The following is a 17,955-nucleotide window of genomic DNA, read 5'->3' on the forward strand; positions in this document are numbered from 1 at the left end:
CGTCCACGATGCCCGGAAAGCAATCCATGCCGTGATTCCTAAGATGACCCCCGCAGACGACATCGAAACCTACCTGGTGATGTACGAGAAAATGGCCATCAGGGAAAAGCTACCCAGTGGGCTGAGGTCGTCGCTCCTTTCCTGGCATCCGATTTCCAGCGGGTATATTTCGACTGGCCGGACGATCAAGTGGCCGACTACCAGAAAGTCAAGGGTGAGATTCTGGCAAGACTTGGGGTGAATGTGTCGGTCCGGGCCCAGCGGGTGCATCAGTGGGGGTTCAACCCGGCTGAGCCTGCAAGACCCCAGTATTATAACTTACTTCACCTCTTGCAAAAATGGCTACAGCCTGATGTGCTGAGTCCCACTGCTATGCTGGATCGTCTGTTAGCCGATATGTTCTGGAGGGCTTTACCATACCCTCTCCATCACTGGATCGGTCAGGTGTCTCCTGGCAATGCCCTTGAGATGGTGGACCTGGTGGAACACTATGAAGCTACCAGGAATCTAAAGGAGGGTTCTGTCGGGAGGGGGGGTCGGCAAACCCTGGAAATCTCCACCCCAGGCCCGGAGATTTGAGCCGATAAAACCCGCCCGGGATGTACCCACTGCGGACCTGGCTCCGATAGTCTGCTGGCGGTGTCAGGAGCCTGGCCATGTAAGGGCTGACTGTCCCCGTTGGGTTGAGCCCATGGACACTAACTATGGCTACCGTCAGTCGATATATGCCAGGAGGCTGTGTGCAACAGGTACCCCAGAGTCTCTAGATCACTTGTCCCAGGTGAAAGTGGGAGACACTCCGGCGGAGGCTCTGCTGGACTCAGGCAGTCTGGTGACCCTAGTAAGGGCTACCCTGGTGCGGTCCCCTGAGTATACTGGCTGGAAAGTCAGGTGATGTGCATCCACGCAGACTTAAAAGACTACCCCACTGCGCTGGTGTCTCTAACCACGGTGGCCAGTAGATTGACACACGAGGTGGCTGTCGCCAGAAATCTTCATTATGAACTCATAATAGGGAGAGGCTTCTCGGCACTGTGGCCTGCTATCAGAGTGACTGATACCCATGAGAAAGAGGTAACTCTAGCAGAGTGGCCTGGCTCAGGGGGGAGACCAGAACCATGGGAACCTGAGACCGAAGGGCCAGCGGTAGGGGTGACCACCACTTCGGTGGAAGAGGGGGAGACAACCCCGCTAAGTGTGATGGTGGGAGGCATGGAGGACTTGCCGCCGGGTCCTGAATTGGCAGACCTCAATGTCTCCGGGGATAATTTTGGTGTCGCCCAACGTCTGGACCCAACCCTATCCCGCGCCTGGTAAAATGTGTTAATAGTAGATGGTGAACCACAACAACCTGGGGCAGAGTCGGTGTTTCCCCGTTTTGTGGTTCATCAGGATATGTTGTATCGGGTAAACTAACTACGGGGTGAGCCTATTGAACAGTTGGTGGTCCCCAAGGCTTATCGCAAGCTTGTGTTAGATCTAGCCCACCAACCTTCTTGGGGGTCACCTGGGGCCGCAGAAAACTCAGGATCGTATTCTACAGTGGTTTTACTGGCCCAGCATATTCAAAGAAGTGGAAGAGTTTTGTAAGTCTTGCCCGACCTGCCAGATAACTATCCCCCAGCCACATTTCCGTAGTCCCCTAGTACCTCCCCCGATTATCGAAGTACCGTTTGACCGAATAGCTATGGACCTCATAGGCCCAGTACCGAAGTCCACTAGAGGGCATCAACACATCTTAGTCATTCGAGACTACGCCACTCGGTACCCGGAGGCGGTGGCACTGCGACATACCTTGGCCAAACTCATAGCTAAGGAATCAATGGAGATGTTTTCCCGAATAGGACTACCTAAAGAGGTTCTGACCGACCAAGGGAACCCTTTTATGTCCAAGGTGATGAGGGAACTCTGTAAGTTGCTGCACATAAAACCGCTACGGACGTCCGTTTACCATCCGCAAACGGACGGTCTGGTAGAACGGTTTAACCAAACATAAAAAAATATGTTGAAAAGGGTGGTGGCTAAAGATGGGAAGGACTGGGACCTCCTTCTGCCCTATCTCATGTTCGCAGTGCTAGAGGTACCCCAGGCCTCTACTGGGTTCTCGTCCTTCGAACTGCTATATGGCAGACACCCTCTTGGTCTCTTGGACGTGGCCAAAGAGGCGTGGGAACAACAACCCACTCCACATAAAAGTGTCATTGAGTACGTTACCCAGTCGGGTCTATAATCGGCAGGCTAGGGTCCGGATCTTTAACCCGGGTGATCGGGTTTTGGTTCTGGTGCCGACCGTGGACAGTAAGTTCCTGGCTAGGTGGCAGGGGCCCTACGAGGTACTCGAGAAAATTGGAGATGTAAAGGTACAAGGTACACCAGCCAGGGCGGCGAAAGCCGGAGCAGGTTTACCATGTGAATTTACTCAAACCTTGGAAAGATAGGGAAACCTGTACAGAAGACAGCCCGCGGCCGGGTTTTCTAGGAGAAGAGGCACCGGCCCCTCTGTCTGATGCAAGAGAGGCGGCAGCCTCTCCTCTAAACAGACTCAGTAGGCCAGGGAGTTCGTTAGTCGGAACACGGATGTGTTCTCGGACCTCCCTGGACGCACTTCCATAATTCAGCATGACATTGTCAATGAGCTCCGGGCAAAAGTCAGATTTAAAACCATACCAGGTACCCGAGGCTCGGCGACAAGCCATATCGGAGGGCCAGTCCTATAGTATTGATACCCAAGCCTGACGGAACGTTGCGGTTTTGTAACGACTTTCAAAAACTTAACGAGGTTTCCAAATTCGATGCGTATCGCCTGCCCCGGGTGGATGAGCTCATCGAGAGGTTAGGACAAGCCCAGTATTTTTCTGTTTTGAACCTCACGAAAGGGTACTGGCAGGTGCCCTTAACGGAGGCTGCCAAAGAGAAAACTGCCTTCATCACGCCTGAGGGGCTGTATCAATATAAGGTCTTACCCTTTGGTCTGCATGGCGCCCCCGCCACTTTTCAGTGACTAATGGACATTGTGCTTCGTCCACATCGTTTGTACGCTTCGGTTTACCTGGACGATATTGTCATCCATGGTGCCGACTGGGAAAGTCACCTAGTCACCGTAGTGGACTCCCTTCGGAAAGCTGGCCTAACCGTTAACCCCAAAAAATGTGTGATAGGGTTAAAAGAGACTAAGTACCTGGGGTATGTCATTGGGAGCGGAGTTATCAAACCCCAAATGAACAAAATAGAGGCGATAAGGAATTGGCCCCGACCTGTCACCACTAGGCAAGTAAAGTCCTGGGAATGGTGGGCTATTACATGAGGTTTGTCCCCCACTTTGCTACTCTAGCCGCGCCCTTGACAGGACTCTTGAAGGGACACAAGTCAATGATGGTTTGCTGGGATGATCGGGCGGAAGAGGCTTTCTCCGCTTTGAAGTCGGCCCTGTGCGGCTCCCAGGTTTTGGTGACGCCCGACTTCAAAAGGGGGTTTATAATACAGACCAAAGCCTTCGAAAGTAGGTCTCGGTGCTGTACTGTCTCAGGAAGTCAACGGGGAGGAGCATCCCGTTTTCTTCCTTAGTCGTAAGCTCACCCCAGCCGAGACCCGGTATAGTATAGTGGAGAGAGAGTGCCTGGCTATCAAGTGGGCACTAGAATCTCTCCGCTATTATTTATTGGGGAGAAAATTCCGCCTGGTGACCGACCACTCCCCTCAAGTGGATGAGCCAGGCCAAGGACAGGAATGCCCGGGTCACCCGATGGTTTCTCTCCCTACAAAACTTTAAGTGTTCGGTGGAACACAGGGCAGGCCGGTTACTGTGCTGTAAAAAGAATAGAGAAAGATAAATCATTTCAGAACTTTTTCCACCTTTAATGTGACCTATAAACTGTACAACTCAGTTGAAAAACAAACTGAAATCTTTTAGGTGGAGGGAAGAAAAAATATAAAAATATAAAAATAAAATATGGTGCACCCCACAGATTTTCAATTGGATTCAGGTCTGGGCTCTGGCTGGGCCATTCCAAAACTTTAATCTTCTTCTGGTGAAGCCATTCCTTTGTTGATTTGGATGTAGGACACCATAAAACTGGTGACAGGTTCCCTTTAATTCTGTTAGCTCTTTCCTCTGCCATAAGTTCCTACTCGGCTAGATCTTGGATTATTTTACTGCTAATACTCTGCCGTTAACCTGTTCCTAACTGGTTCTCAGCTGCTCCTTTGTAACTTCTCACTGTTGTCTGTCTAAAACTTAGCGCTAGACTATTACACCCCTCCCGACATGTTTCGCCACTGGCGTGGCTTCGTCAGGGGAAGTGGGGTACTTAGATTTTAATATTGATTTAAATAAAGGTATATTTTATTATCAGTTAGAGACCCCTAAAGGGATTTTTTGGTCTATAGACCGCATAGTACATTGATTATTACATCCCGAGGGTCCCTATAAGGGCTTTAGATTTGATTCAATTCTACATAACTTCGGCGCATCCACTGTCAGTCTGAATGTAAGCCGACTCCCTTGCTGGTTTAAATTTATAAATGTAACCATTTTCTACGCCTAAAACAGGCGTAGAAAATTATAAATTAGACGGGCCTGTCAGCCTGGCCACACCACGTCCACTTTTTTAATTTTTTTTAGACCTGGTGTAAGCAGGGAAAAGTCAGATTGCAGCGCAAAAGTTATTTACGCTGCAATCCGCTCCAGAAATACACCTGATATATTTGTATTTCTGATAGTAAATGACCCCCATAGTCCTTATAGAATAGCATATGCGTATTTATTCCCCATACTGTCCATCTAGCAGAAGTAGACTAGGACTGGCTGCAATCCTGGGGACAGGCCATCAGTTTGTGATGTGGGTGCTCCATCTCTGGTACTCCTCATGTAGAATGACCGTGCCCTTCCAGGACCACAGATATGTCCTTTTTCACGTGGCCATATCTGTTTCTACATCTCGGCCACATTCAAGTAATTGTCAGCTGAGCTGCAGTACCAGGTGCTGACACAAGAGGGCACCTCTGTGTCTAACACTTCTGCTGATCGTTACGGCGGGTCAGACGCCAGCACCACCACCAATCACGGCCTCTCCTGAGTAGATGTGTCTATATCCTGTATATACTACGGCTCCTGTGTGTGTGGAACCTCTTACATCTTGTATTTTCTGCAGGTATGAAGGACTTCATGTGCGAGCTGTGCGGGAAAACGTTCAGTGAGAAGAACACAATGGAGACCCATAAACTGGTGCATACTGGTGAGTCTGTGGTTGGCACATGTTCCATGGTGTCTTATTGCTCGGGGTAAAGGCCATTTAACGCCATCACTGCTGGATTGAAACTGCTGACATCTGTTCATCATCTGTTGCCCCCCCCAAAGTTAAAGGTTCAGGTTTGAATTCTGTTGTAGTATGACGTGGTTGAAGTCTGTCACTATATATTTATATACTGACGTAGCAGAGCAGAGTTTGTCACATCTTGTTGTGAAAGAGTAATTCAGCTCTGCTACAATGGCACACAGCTGCGAGATGTATTTTGAGTCAAGGGAGAAGCCATAAAGTCCTTATATCACTGGACGACACAGCATAGGACTCGGGTCGTAGCCAGGCTTTCCTTCACTGGGGGACACAGATCTCTGGCGCTGTTCACATTGCCGTTACATTTTTGATTAATTTTTTTGCTCCATCATGGGAGCAGAGGAAAAAAAATCTAAGATTTAAACCATGACAGACAGCAGCAGCGCTTGATGTACCCCATTGACTTATCATGGGTTCTTCAGGTTTCTGTGATGGTGAATTTCTAACGGAGGCTCCAGACGAAGCCCCTTCCCACAGATGTGCAGAGGGGAAGGTGTCACCCTGTCTATATCCACTGAGGTCCTCCGCATCAATATGACGGTGGATAAAGCAGGTTCCTCTACTCAAACTGATGCAAGAATGTCTCCCCCCCCCCCCCCCTCCCCATTTCCATTTTAAATGCGGGTCATGCTTTCTAGTATATGGTAAGTTCGTGTGCTGTGATCAGGACCATAGAAGTGCATGTAACATGTTTGGCTCTGCTGTGTCTCTGGTGTAGTGGGGAAGAAGTGGACCTGCATGGTGTGTGATAAGAAGTACGTCACGGAGTACATGCTCCAGAAGCACATCCAGCTCACACACGACAAGGTGGAGGCTCAGAGCTGCAATCTCTGCGGAACCAAGGTCTCCACCCGGGCGTCCATGAGCCGCCACCTGAGGCGCAAGCACCCCGAGGTAAGACCCCCATTCCCAACACCCCCCTGCCACCAACTACTCCTGACTGTGCCCTGGTCATTAACCCTCGACAATGCGTGCTGTAATTGTCTACAGGGGACGCCATTGTCATTGTGTAATATACGGCCATGATCCTGACGCGATAAAGCTCTGATCTGTTATTTAACCCCTTGTATGCTGTAATTAAAGCTGATTGCAGCATGGAGGGGGGGAAGCGGAGCAGGGATCTATACCCATACTTTGTATAAGTAGACTGTGAGGCAAAAATAAGATCATTCTCTAGGTTCTTAAAGGGGTTGGACCGTGAGGATAGGGGATGAGTGTCTGATCATTGGGGGTCTGACTGCTGACACCCCCTTGGATCACAAGACCAAGGGTCCCGACAGCAGCTGAGCACGTCCACGGCCTCTCTATTCATCTATATAGTACTCACAAAGATGGTGGAGTGTTGTACTTGGCGACCTCCGTCAGTCCCACACAGATGAATGAAGCAGCAGTGCACATGCTCGACCGCTGCTCCATTCCTATGAGGGGACACGACCCCCACTCATGACCGGTGGGGGTGCCCGCAGTCAGACCCCATTGACCAGACGCTTATTCCTGCATTATCAAAAAAGTGTTTTAGTTAGTTGAAAGTGAACTGTCCCCATCAGGTCTCATTGACCATATGGTTTACACTATAATTATGTGAAATTCTGCCTCAAAATGACCGTCCAGCTTCTAATTCCGTAATATGTCTATCGCAGTCTGAGCTCCAAATCCCCCTGTAGTCATAGAGTTAAAGGGGTTATCCAAGGCTATAAACTGCCCCCCCCCCCCATATGCCCGGGCCCCTCACATTGAAGATTCTTACCTGGCTCCCGGACCATCGCTTCTGCTTCTCCCCGTGCGCGGATGAAAACATCTAGTGTCGGGGGGAGGGGGACGAGCCGCTCTAGCATCACCCGCGATGCTATGGAGGCTCGTCCCCGCCTGCCATTGGCTGCTCCCTTCCGACACCGGATGTTTTTTATCCGCGCACGGGTAGAAGCAACAGTGGCGGTGCTGGAGCCAGGTAAGTATATTCATTGTGAGGGGCCCGGCATATGGGGGGGCAGTTTATAGCCTTGGAATAACCCCTTTAAATGATACAATTCTGTCTCCTGCAGCCACCACTAGGGGGAGCTGTGTATACACTGCACTCTGGTATAAGACCACATGCAGCATGTTCCCTCTAGTGGTGGCTGCAGTGGTCGTATTAATTGTGATCAGAAGGGGGGGGGGGGGGGGGGCAGCTCACAGACCATCACCTGCTCTCTCTGATGCACCTGATACTGGAACTTCCATGTAAAGATTTAATAAGATGAACCTAATCCACATCAGGTCCTTTCTTTGCGGATAGAAGATTTGAACGATCTAGAAGAGCAGGCCTCCATTGACGAAACCTCAGTCGTTCAGGTAACCAGTACAAAGCTCTGCGCCCGCCTGGGGCGAATACATCCCTTCTACTCTCTTCCTAAGTGGTGGTGGTGGTCTACTAACCAGTGATTGTGACGCCTCTGAGCGGGATTCCAGCTGTTATCTTCCAATTTGAGACCCCCTTTAAACGGAAACGTCTGCAATAGGACATCAGTGTGTGATCGGTGGGGCTTTTACGTCTGGGACCCCACTGATCTTCTCTTGCTTTAGCACGGCTATATTTTTCCTGGCAGAGCATGTGACTGCCCCCAGTATCTAAATGGACCCCCAATATAGTGTTGGGTGTTATCACCTTTTCTTATCTTCTGCCCCCTTTCCATGACTCCTGCACTAGTCACCCACCTCCTTACTGGAGAAGGAAGTACTGCACAAAGGGGATAGGGCCAGCGCATATTCTTTATGGGGGGTCCTATAGCAGCTGGGCGGTGGTCTTCCTGTATGAACACCTGGTACTGCAGTTCAGCCCGATTCACTTGAATGGGGCTAACATGCATGCACGGTTCACTACTAGGCCTGCTGATTGATGGGGCTCCCAGGAGTCGGAACTTCTGTCCTGAGGATAGGTTATCAGTGTGTATTCCTAGAAAACGGCGGCTCCAGCTCACTCGGTCCCTTTATCTGTCATTTCAGAAAATAACTTAAAGTGGAACTTGACTCCATTGACAATAAACAGATCACATTGTTTCCCTCTGTTGTGACCCCCAACAATCAGCTGTGGGGAGACCTTGGCAGAAAGTGTTCAGTTTCTCTGCAGCGCCTCCGCAGGGGAAACTGAGCATTACACAGTGTCCATTCACACCGGTGGGTTTTCTGTGTAATACAGGACGGGTCCTCCAGAGCGCGAGACGCTCTTCATTACTGCTCTACACTCTGGCCAAGAGATAAGTATCCTTGCCTGGAGTTTTCTGAGACCCTAAAAAAAAATATTATAAAATAAAAAATGAAATACTTACTCCTTTTCCCCAGCACTTCCGAGGGTCTTTTTGTTTCTGGAGCTGCAGCAATGACTACAAGAAAATTTAGACTAGCACATCCATATACATAGTCACAGGTGCATATCCATCAAGCAAACATGGCTGATAAAAAAAATGGCTGCACAACATTTCACTTACAAACAATAGAGCTGAGAAATGGGGATCATTCTAAATTAAGCAGAGTACAAATGTAGCTGGTTCCTACACTGACTAAAAAAAAATCACAGAAAAACAAAGATAAAAACATCCTGCACGGTATGATATATAAATGTGCGGATGTCCCTGGCCACATTATTGAAGAAAATCACAGAAATAAGGCAAATAATGCACTTAATAAAGTAGATGCAATCATTATATATGGACAATGGTTCCTACACTGCTCTGAAATTTGTAGGCTTAATATATAGTATATTAGTGTTAGGGACCCATCTGCGGAAGCCACCTTGACGCCTGGTAGATGGGCCCGACACATGTTTGATCAAAAATGCGCGCAAAGAGCTTCTATTTTTTTCATTTATAGTAGGTATAATACCACTTTAATTTAGAATGATCCCCATTTCTCAGCTCTATTGTTTGTATGTATAATGGTGTGCAGCCATTTTTTTAATCAACCGCTGCAGCAATGATGTCACAGGCTACTCCTTGTGACTGCCGCAGCCAGTCCCTGTCCTCAGCAGTCATGGGGAGTAGTTGGTTAAGTCATCACTGCAGTACTTGAATCAAAGACCGCCGGGAGCCTTGGATCAGCAGAGGATATAAAAAGTCTACACACCCCTGTTAAAATGTCAGGTTTCTGTGATGTAAAAACATGAGACAAAGATAAAGAATTTCAGAACTTTTTCCACCTTTTAATGTGACCTATAAACTGTACAACGCAATTGAAAAACAAACTGAAATCTTTTAGGTGGAGGGAAGAAAAACAAAAAAACGAATATAATGTGGTTGCATAAGTGTGCACACCCTCTTATAACTGGGGATGTAGCTGTGTTCAGAATTAAGCAATCACATTCACAATCCTGTTACATAGGAGTCAGCATACACCGGCCATCATGTAAAGTGCCTCTGATTAACCCCAAATAAAGTTCAGATGCTCTAGTTGCAGGGATCTCAAGTCTCCCGGAGGTTCAGGGAGTCTCCCGCTATTAGATAGCGGCTCCCTGACACCCGGGAAAGGTTTACTGATAGCAGAGCAGAGAGATAAGAGAAGTGACAGGACAGAGTTTAGATTACAGGTTGAATTAACCCTTTAGGGTGAAATTGGCTTCTCAAGGAGATCTATATGTTAAAGGCATCCCTCCTTCTGTCTCATTCAGTAGCTACATAACTATTGAGAGAGATGTATTTTTTTTTAAATACATTTAACCCTTCATTTTAATTATATTATTTACCCCAGTGTTAAATTCACCCCCCCTGGATGCTTGTTTTTTCCCTACAGTGGGGTAGATAATTACACACAGGGTTTTAAAGAATAAACTTCCTGACTCAGACCAAGAGCCAACTGTGAATCGAAGCATCCGCACATGCGCATTGCGAACCTAAGCTTTGGTTCACTTGCTTCTTGTCAGCTCAGCGAATGAACCGATTCATGTGAAAGATCCGAACTTCCCATCTCTAGTTTACTCGCAGTAAACCTTTCCGGCAACCTGTAGCAGTGTCCCCTTCTCGGCGCGTGCGCACAGTGCAAGAAGAAGCTGATGCCAGCAGTCCGCAACGGCGCACACGCGGGATCTCAAAGCGGGAGGGGAGGGAGAGGCGGCACTGAGGAGTAGAAGGCGGCGCTGGGCACGAACGGCGATGCGTGTGGCCGGGCACCATGCATCCACAGACCCCCCCTGCTTGGGCACCTTAATTCAATGATTGACAGGTTAGTAAAACCTGTTTTTCCGCAGAATAAAGCCACAAATAGCTTTTATAAGGCCACCTTAGAAATCAGAATGCTGCCCCGGACATGAGCAGATGTTTAGCTCACAGGGCTTATAGGTGGTGACAGAATCCCTTTAATCATATACATAAATATGATAATTTGGGGCAGGGTAATGAGCCCCGTCCTCCACACCATAGAGCAAAGTGTGCAGATACTGCATATGTCTGGAAAATGTAGTAAAAAGTTTGTGAAAGAAAAAAAAAGAAAACCTCCCTGAAATGAGAAGTGCACCTCCCTGAAATGAGTTTTTGCAGGTTGGGATGTCTGTAGTTGGTCTTTCCTGAAATTTTCTTAGTCGCATCCCACAGCAGAAGCCATGGTCCACAGAGAGCTTCCAAAGCATCAGAGGGATCTCATTGTTAGAAGGTATCAGTCAGGAGAAGGGTACAAAAGACTTTCAGAGGCATTAGATATACCATGGATCACAGTGAAGACCGTCATCATCAAGTGGAGAAAATATGGCACAACAGTGACATCACCAAGAACTGGACGTCCCTCCAAAATTGATGAAAAGACAAGAAGAAAACTGGTCTGGGAGGCGACCAAGAGGCCTACAGCAACATTAAAGGAGCTGCAGGAATATCTGGCAAGTCCTGGATGTGTGGTCCATGTGACAACAATCTCCCGTATTCTTCATATGTCTGGGCTATGGGGCAGAGTGGCAAGACGAAAGCCTTTTCTTATGAAGAAAAACATCCAAGCCAGGCTACATTTTGCAAACACACATCTGAAGTCTCCCAAAAACATGTGGGAAAAGGTGTTATGGTCGGATGAAACCAAGGTTGAACTTTTTGGCCGTAATTCCAAAAGATATGTTTGGCGCAAAAACAACACTGCACATCACCAAAAGAACACCATACCCACAGTGAAGCATGGTGGGGGCAGCATCATGCCAAGGGGCTGTTCTTCTTCAGCTGGAACTGGGGCCTTAGTTAAAGGGGTTGTCCGGGTACAGAGTTGAACCCGGACATACCTCCATTTTCACCCCGGCAGACCCCCTGACAGGAGCATCGGAGCAATTCATGCTCTGCCCTCGCAATCTGACAGATTTGGAGTGTTTTTGCAAAGAAGAGTGGGCAAATCCTGCCAAGTCAAAATGTGCCATGCTGATAGACTCATACCCAAAAGACTGAGTGCTGGAATAAAATCAAAAGGTGCTTCAACAAAGTATTAGTTTAAGGGTGTGCACACTTGTGCAACCATATTATTTTATTTTTATATTTTTTCTTCCCTCCACCGAAAAGATTTCAGTTTGTTTTTCAATTGAGTTGTACAGTTTATAGGTCACATTAAAGGTGGAAAAAGTTTTGAAATTATTTATCTTTGTCTCATTTTTTTTACATCACAGAAACCTGACACTTTAACAGGGGTGTGTAGACTTTTTATATCCACTGTAAATGTCATTTTTTTAAATATTTTATAACAATGGATGACCAATTTAAAAGGCATTGTCTGAGCAAACTGAAAAATTAATTACCGGTGGTTACAGGAAGGCGTGTTAACAAATGAGAAAACGTCTCGCTTGTGTCAGCAAAAAGCAAAATTTTGTGCCGTTTTTAAAATGCGACATAATTGCACTGGTTGAAAAAATGAGTGAGGAGGCCACAGTGCTGCAGTCTTCTCATACAGCTGGTTGGCGGGATAGGTCATCAATACGGAAATCCCACAGGACCCCTTTAAATAGAATTGTGCATTGGGACAGGCGTCTTATTTGTTAAATAATCCTAGGACACTGACCTTAAAAGGGGAATTCTTTCAAGTAATTTCCGAAAGGCTGCTTTCACACAGTCAGTGTTTGATCAGTGATTGGAGCCAAAATCAGGTGCGGGTCAGAAACACAGAACAGGTGCGGGTCTCTCCATTATACCTCATCTCTCTGTACCCTGTGCCGGCTCCGCTGTGCTGAAAGCGCACATGCAGGACTCCTGGCTTAGCAGGCGCTTGCTCCGCTCAGCTAAACCTGGCATAGCACAGGGTACCCATGTGCTATGCCAGGATTTAGTAAACCTATGGGGGGGGGCACAGGCAGGATCAGCAATATGTGCTCCTGCCCGTACTCCGTTCTCTGCGGCCCCATTCATAAAGTGTACAGTCCATACACTGCTGAGAAGACAGCGGTGTGGAGGATAGTAAATTTGAATACCCGCATTTTTTTAAAGTCTGCTGCAGTACCCGGCATGGCCACTACGCAGGGTATGGAGCTGTCTGCCTCTAGCTCTGTACACTGTATAACATCCAGCGCATCGCGGCATCTGAGATAAACAATTAGGGCTTTCAGGAGTTAATCGTGAAAAAAAAAAAAAAATAATACCTCATCCATTTGATCGTGAAGAAGAGGCCTTTTTGGCCATCTTGATTGAAGATCCTGTGCCGGAGATTTCACGCACTATCTTCAATCAAGATGGCTGCTGCGGCCTCTTTGCGCTCAAATGGATGAGATGAGTATGATTTATTTATTTTTTAACCCCTGAAAGTTCTAATTGTTTATCTTCGTGGAATATAAAATTTTCCCTGAAATTCGGATCGAAGTCCATTTGGATACTTTGATTCGCTCAATACTATTGATGTTCTTTACGGCGGATAAGTTCTCAATATCTGTAGTCCAGAGAACCCCTTTAACTAAATGTTGCTCAGTGGTGGAAACTCATTTTAACTTGACTCAATCCAGTGCTCTGTGCTGATTATCTCACAAATAGTATATATTTATAGGGCACAGCAATCCACAACCTCTGTATGGGATATTTTTTTTTTACAAATTTCTGTCTGCCTTCAGCCACCACTAGATGGAGCCCTTTGCATACATACAATGAACACAGTATTGTACAGTGAGCTCCTCCTAGTGGTGACTGCCGGCTACTAGAATTGTATCATTGTATTCACCTTGGTCTATGGCAGGGATTTGGCTCCCTCCTCAGTGTTCCCTGTTCCATTTACCCGGTGACTGTAATGTGGATGGTTTTGTCTCCTCACAGCCAGTGTTAGATGAAGAGGACGAAGAAGAAATGCCAAGGAGTAAACCGCTACGGCTGGTGACCGCTCACACACAGCATGTCAAGGCCAGAGGCGGGGTGGAGGAGCCAGTGCACGGGGACTCCCAGTTTACACAGTATGGTAACAAGGAGGTGGAATTCAGCAGTGGCAATGGAGAGGACGGCTCCGCCGTAGAGACCCTGCAACAGGTCAGCGACTGTCCTCCTGTGTGCTGGGGTAGAGATACAAGTGATGTACATGGTGACGCTGCCGGCATGTGTAGAGACGCCCCCCATTAATAAGGGGAATGGTAACACCAAGTTGTGCATATAATCATGAGTTTCCAGGAGGAATAAGGCCTCGTTCACATTTCCGTTTTTCACTGACGTGTGCACCCGTACCCATTGATTTAAATGTGTTTGTTCACATTTCAGTATTTTTTTACTGACCGTGGGTTAGTAAAAAAAAAACAGGCACGTGCACTACTTTGATCCGTGATGCGGACCAAGCACGCCCATTTGAAGTCTACGGGTCCATGAAAATCACTGACACAACACGGATGGCATCAGTGTTGCGTCCGCTTTTTACTGAAGACCGATAGGAGATTCTTTGGAAATTAATTTTGAGCTGAGCAACTTCAGAGAATTACGGATGACACATGGAGGGTAAAAACGAACATACGGATCCTTCACGGATGAAACGCATACTTTTTTTTTTTTTCTTCTTCTTTTTTTACGGACGTGACACTGACATGGAAATGTGAACGAGGCCTAATAGTAACAGCACAAAGCAGAGCTCCATAACAGTAAAAGTATTTACTAAAACACGTGACTACTGAAGGGTCCTTTTAATGGATTCCACTACTTCTTAATTATATCCTTTCTTCTACTCCATTCGCATCTAGAGCTGCATTTACAAATCCCACCTGAATTTTACAAAATGCAGTGCAACAGGGTGCATCCCAGAGGCCCCACAAAGTTTCTCAGGGTGGGTCTGTTGAGATGTCTCTGACCACAAGCAGAATTGGGAATACAGCTCTGGATGTCACTGGAGTATAACCACCTGTAGTTAAGAATTAGAGATGTGTGAATCGATTCATTCATTAGGCCCCTTGCAGACGAGCGTGTCCGGATGCGTCCCGGTGCATTGCGGCTAACCCGCGCGAATAGGTACGCAATTGCAGTCAGTTATGACTGCGATTCGGTTCCGTTGTTCAGTTTTTATCGCACGGGTGCAATGTGTTTTGCATGCGCGTGATAAAAAACTGACTGTGGTACCCAGACCCGAACTTCTTCACAGAAGTTCAGGTTTGGGTTCAAGGTTCTGTAGATTGTATTTCCCCTTATAACATGGTTATAAGGGAAAATAATAGCATTCTGAATACAGAATGCATAGTACAATAGGGCTGGAGGGGTTAAAAAAAAATAATTTAACTCACCTTAATCCACTTGTTTGCGCAGCCGGCATCTCTTCTGTCTTGTTCTGTGAGGAAAAGGACCTTTGATGACGTCACTACGCTCATCGCATGGTCCGTCACATGATCCATCACCATGGTAAAAGATCATGTGATGGACCATGTGATGAGCGTAGTGACGTCATCAAAGGTCCTTTTCCTCACAGAACAAGACAGAAGAGATGCCGGCTGCGTGAACAAGTGGATTAAGGTGAGTTAAATTATTTATTTTTTAACCCCTCCAGCGCTATTGTACTATGCAGTCTGTATTCAGAATGCTATTATTTTCCCTTATAACCATGTTATAAGGGGAAATAATAATGATTGGGTCCCCATCCCGATCGTCTCCTAGCAACCGTGCGTGAAAATCGCACCGCATCCGCACTTGCTTGCGATTTTCACGCAACCCCATTCATTTCTATGGGGCCTGCGTTACGTGAAAAACGCACAAAGAGGAACATGCTGCAATTTTTACGCAACGCACAAGTGATGCGTGAAAATCACCGCTCATGTGCACAGCCCCATAGAAATGAATGGGTCCGGATTCAGTGCGGGTGCAATGCATTGCACCCGCGCGGAAATCTCACCCGTGTGAAAGGGGCCTTAGAGTTAACCAACGATGAGGGGCCCCCTTCACCCCTTTGATTGCCAGGGCCAGACATCTTGCCCAGGCCCGGTCAATCTCGTGCCTGCAGCATTGCTCTGAGATCTTGGGTGCAATGATGACTATTGTTGCACTAGCATGTACAGGGGGCGGGGCTCTGACAACATTGGCAACAGGAGGTACACTGGCATAATTAAAGGGGGTGTTGAGGTCACAATTGTAATGGGCGTGCTAGCGCTCTAGAACATAGACAGCACAGTTCTGCCCCTTTTGCGTTTATTTTTAAAAACATATCTGTCTTTTAGGTTGTGGTGATGATCAGCGACGGAAATGTCTCCGTCCCATCGTGCACCGTGGGATTAACCAACATAACGGTCACTCCTATCACCACCACGGCAGGGGCACAGTTTGCCAGCTTGCAGCCAGTGGCGGTGGGCCACTTGACGGCTCCTGACCGCCAGCTCCAGCTCGACAGCTCCATATTGACTGTGACCTTCGACGCCGTGAGCGACAGCGCCGTGCTTCACAACCGGCCAGCCGAGCTGGCAATAACGGCAGCGCCGGAAGCTGCCGGGCCTCATCCCGTCGCCCACTTCATCAACCTCACCACCTTCGTGAACTCCATTGCACCGCTGGGAGGGCAGATCGCGACCGAGGGACCTCTGACGTGGAGGGCGGTACCTGTGGGGGAAACTCCGCCTCCAACGGAGGAAGAACCGGCCTCGGAGCAAACGGACCAGGAGCCGCACACTTCTCCCGCACAGACCGGACAAGCGGGTGAAGCGGACTCACAAGAACAGATGTACAGTTACTAAGCTATCAATTAGTCGCCGACTAAGCTATGAACTGGACTAACGGTTAATTAATAATCAGACTTTTTTTTTTTTTTTTTGCCTGATGACATCATGAGATTGTGGAAATCAAGAGGTCGAGACGACCATGAAATAAATCTCAGTATTAAATTTAATGACGTTTAAAGGACATTTCCCCTTTAAAAATAAAAAAAATAAACATATAAAAATCTCCAGTGACCACCAGTATGGAAGATGTAATGGTATACATATCGTTTGTCACCCAGCTTTCCCAGACTCCTGCTCGAATGGTATTACAGGATTGGTGCAAAATCGGCAGATCTGGGTTCTAGAAAAGCTGGGTGACAGCCAATCATGGGACAGTAATGGAAGCCATGTATGGACTCCTGTATGGATCCTCTTCCTAGATTTCCATGCACAATTAGACAGGATCCTGGAAAAGCTGGGTAACAACCAGTATGGCTGCCATGACAGATCCCACAGTGGTTGTCACACACTTTTCAAGAATGCTGATCTGCATGGAAAGTCAGAAGTCTGGAAAAGATGGGAGCTGTAATGGCGGCCATATTGGTTGTCGTCAAATCTTCTATGTACTGGTGATTATTTTTTCTCCCCCAGGTCTGATCATGGAGCAAATGATTATCATACAGATTTTTACTTTATTTTTTTCCACCACGTGAAATTTTATTTATTGTCGCCGATGTGCGTCACATGGTTTATTCTAATAAATTACACATCTCTCTGCAGAGCGTGGATACAAAACAGTCTATGACCAGTGGAGCATCCAGTCCAGCACCTAGTGGTCCACATACAGATGTAGCATCGCTGGCGCTCCCATCAGACTCGCGTGAGCGCATAGCGATATCCAATTTCATTACCAAACCCGAAGTGCTTAAATAGACTTGTGAGAAAATTCAGGGTGCAATTCAGGTTTGCGAACACCAGATGGCGCATGGAACTGCATGCCTAACCCTTCTCCGTCACCGGAGGGAACTATAGCGACATTACTATTTCCTATGCTTTTCCCGCTGTCGGAGCTCAAATTATCTCCGGTGGTGACGGAACCGCTTCATCCCTGATACCGGCTACCCTCATCCCTACTCTAAATCAGCAACTACTGTATAACAGGATTCACAATATATGGCGCAATTTGAAAAACTTGCATTAATTTTTAAATTATTATTTTTGCATTTTTCCTATTTACATATATTGTTTTATTGCATAGTACCTAGTATACATTTGGTGGTTGTCCTGTGCAGAGGTCTGTCTCAGTATAAGACGATACGTATACAACCCATTATTGTGGGCACACCGAGACTCCGTGGGCACACCGAGACTCCCCGGCCACAAGTAGTGGCCCTCTGAGTCCAGTAGATCACTGGTACAGGACACGCAGCCAACAATTAATACTCAAAAAAGCTGAGAAATGTTTTTTTTCCACAATAATGCCTCTTGTGCCTGTGCTGCCATTTTGCGTTGATATACAGTGCTGCCCATAATTATTCGTACCCCTGGCAAATTTTGACTTAAAGT

At 47.2% G+C, this 17,955-nt stretch overlaps 1 protein-coding gene across 6 annotated transcripts in view; it reads left to right on the forward strand.

Annotated features, from left to right (window-relative positions):
• The window catches only part of PRDM15 (PR/SET domain 15), a 68,936-nt gene extending 52,210 nt beyond the window's left edge, over positions 1 to 16,726 (forward strand). For 5 of the 6 annotated variants that reach the window (XM_040423033.1, XM_040423037.1, XM_040423034.1 and 2 more), the window contains 5 exons: positions 5,151 to 5,234; positions 6,052 to 6,227; positions 7,590 to 7,664; positions 13,556 to 13,762; positions 15,916 to 16,726. In XM_040423033.1, the coding sequence (XP_040278967.1) occupies positions 5,151 to 5,234; positions 6,052 to 6,227; positions 7,590 to 7,664; positions 13,556 to 13,762; positions 15,916 to 16,425 (1,052 nt within the window). In that variant the 3' untranslated portion in view covers positions 16,426 to 16,726. The remainder of the gene's footprint in view (positions 1 to 5,150; positions 5,235 to 6,051; positions 6,228 to 7,589; positions 7,665 to 13,555; positions 13,763 to 15,915) is intronic. The other variant, XM_040423038.1, reaches the window with a different exon arrangement.
• The last annotated feature ends 1,229 nt before the right edge of the window (positions 16,727 to 17,955 follow it).

This window comes from Bufo bufo, chromosome 3 (genome assembly GCF_905171765.1).
Source record: "Bufo bufo chromosome 3, aBufBuf1.1, whole genome shotgun sequence".
In the NCBI taxonomy this organism is placed as follows: Eukaryota; Metazoa; Chordata; class Amphibia; order Anura; family Bufonidae; genus Bufo; species Bufo bufo.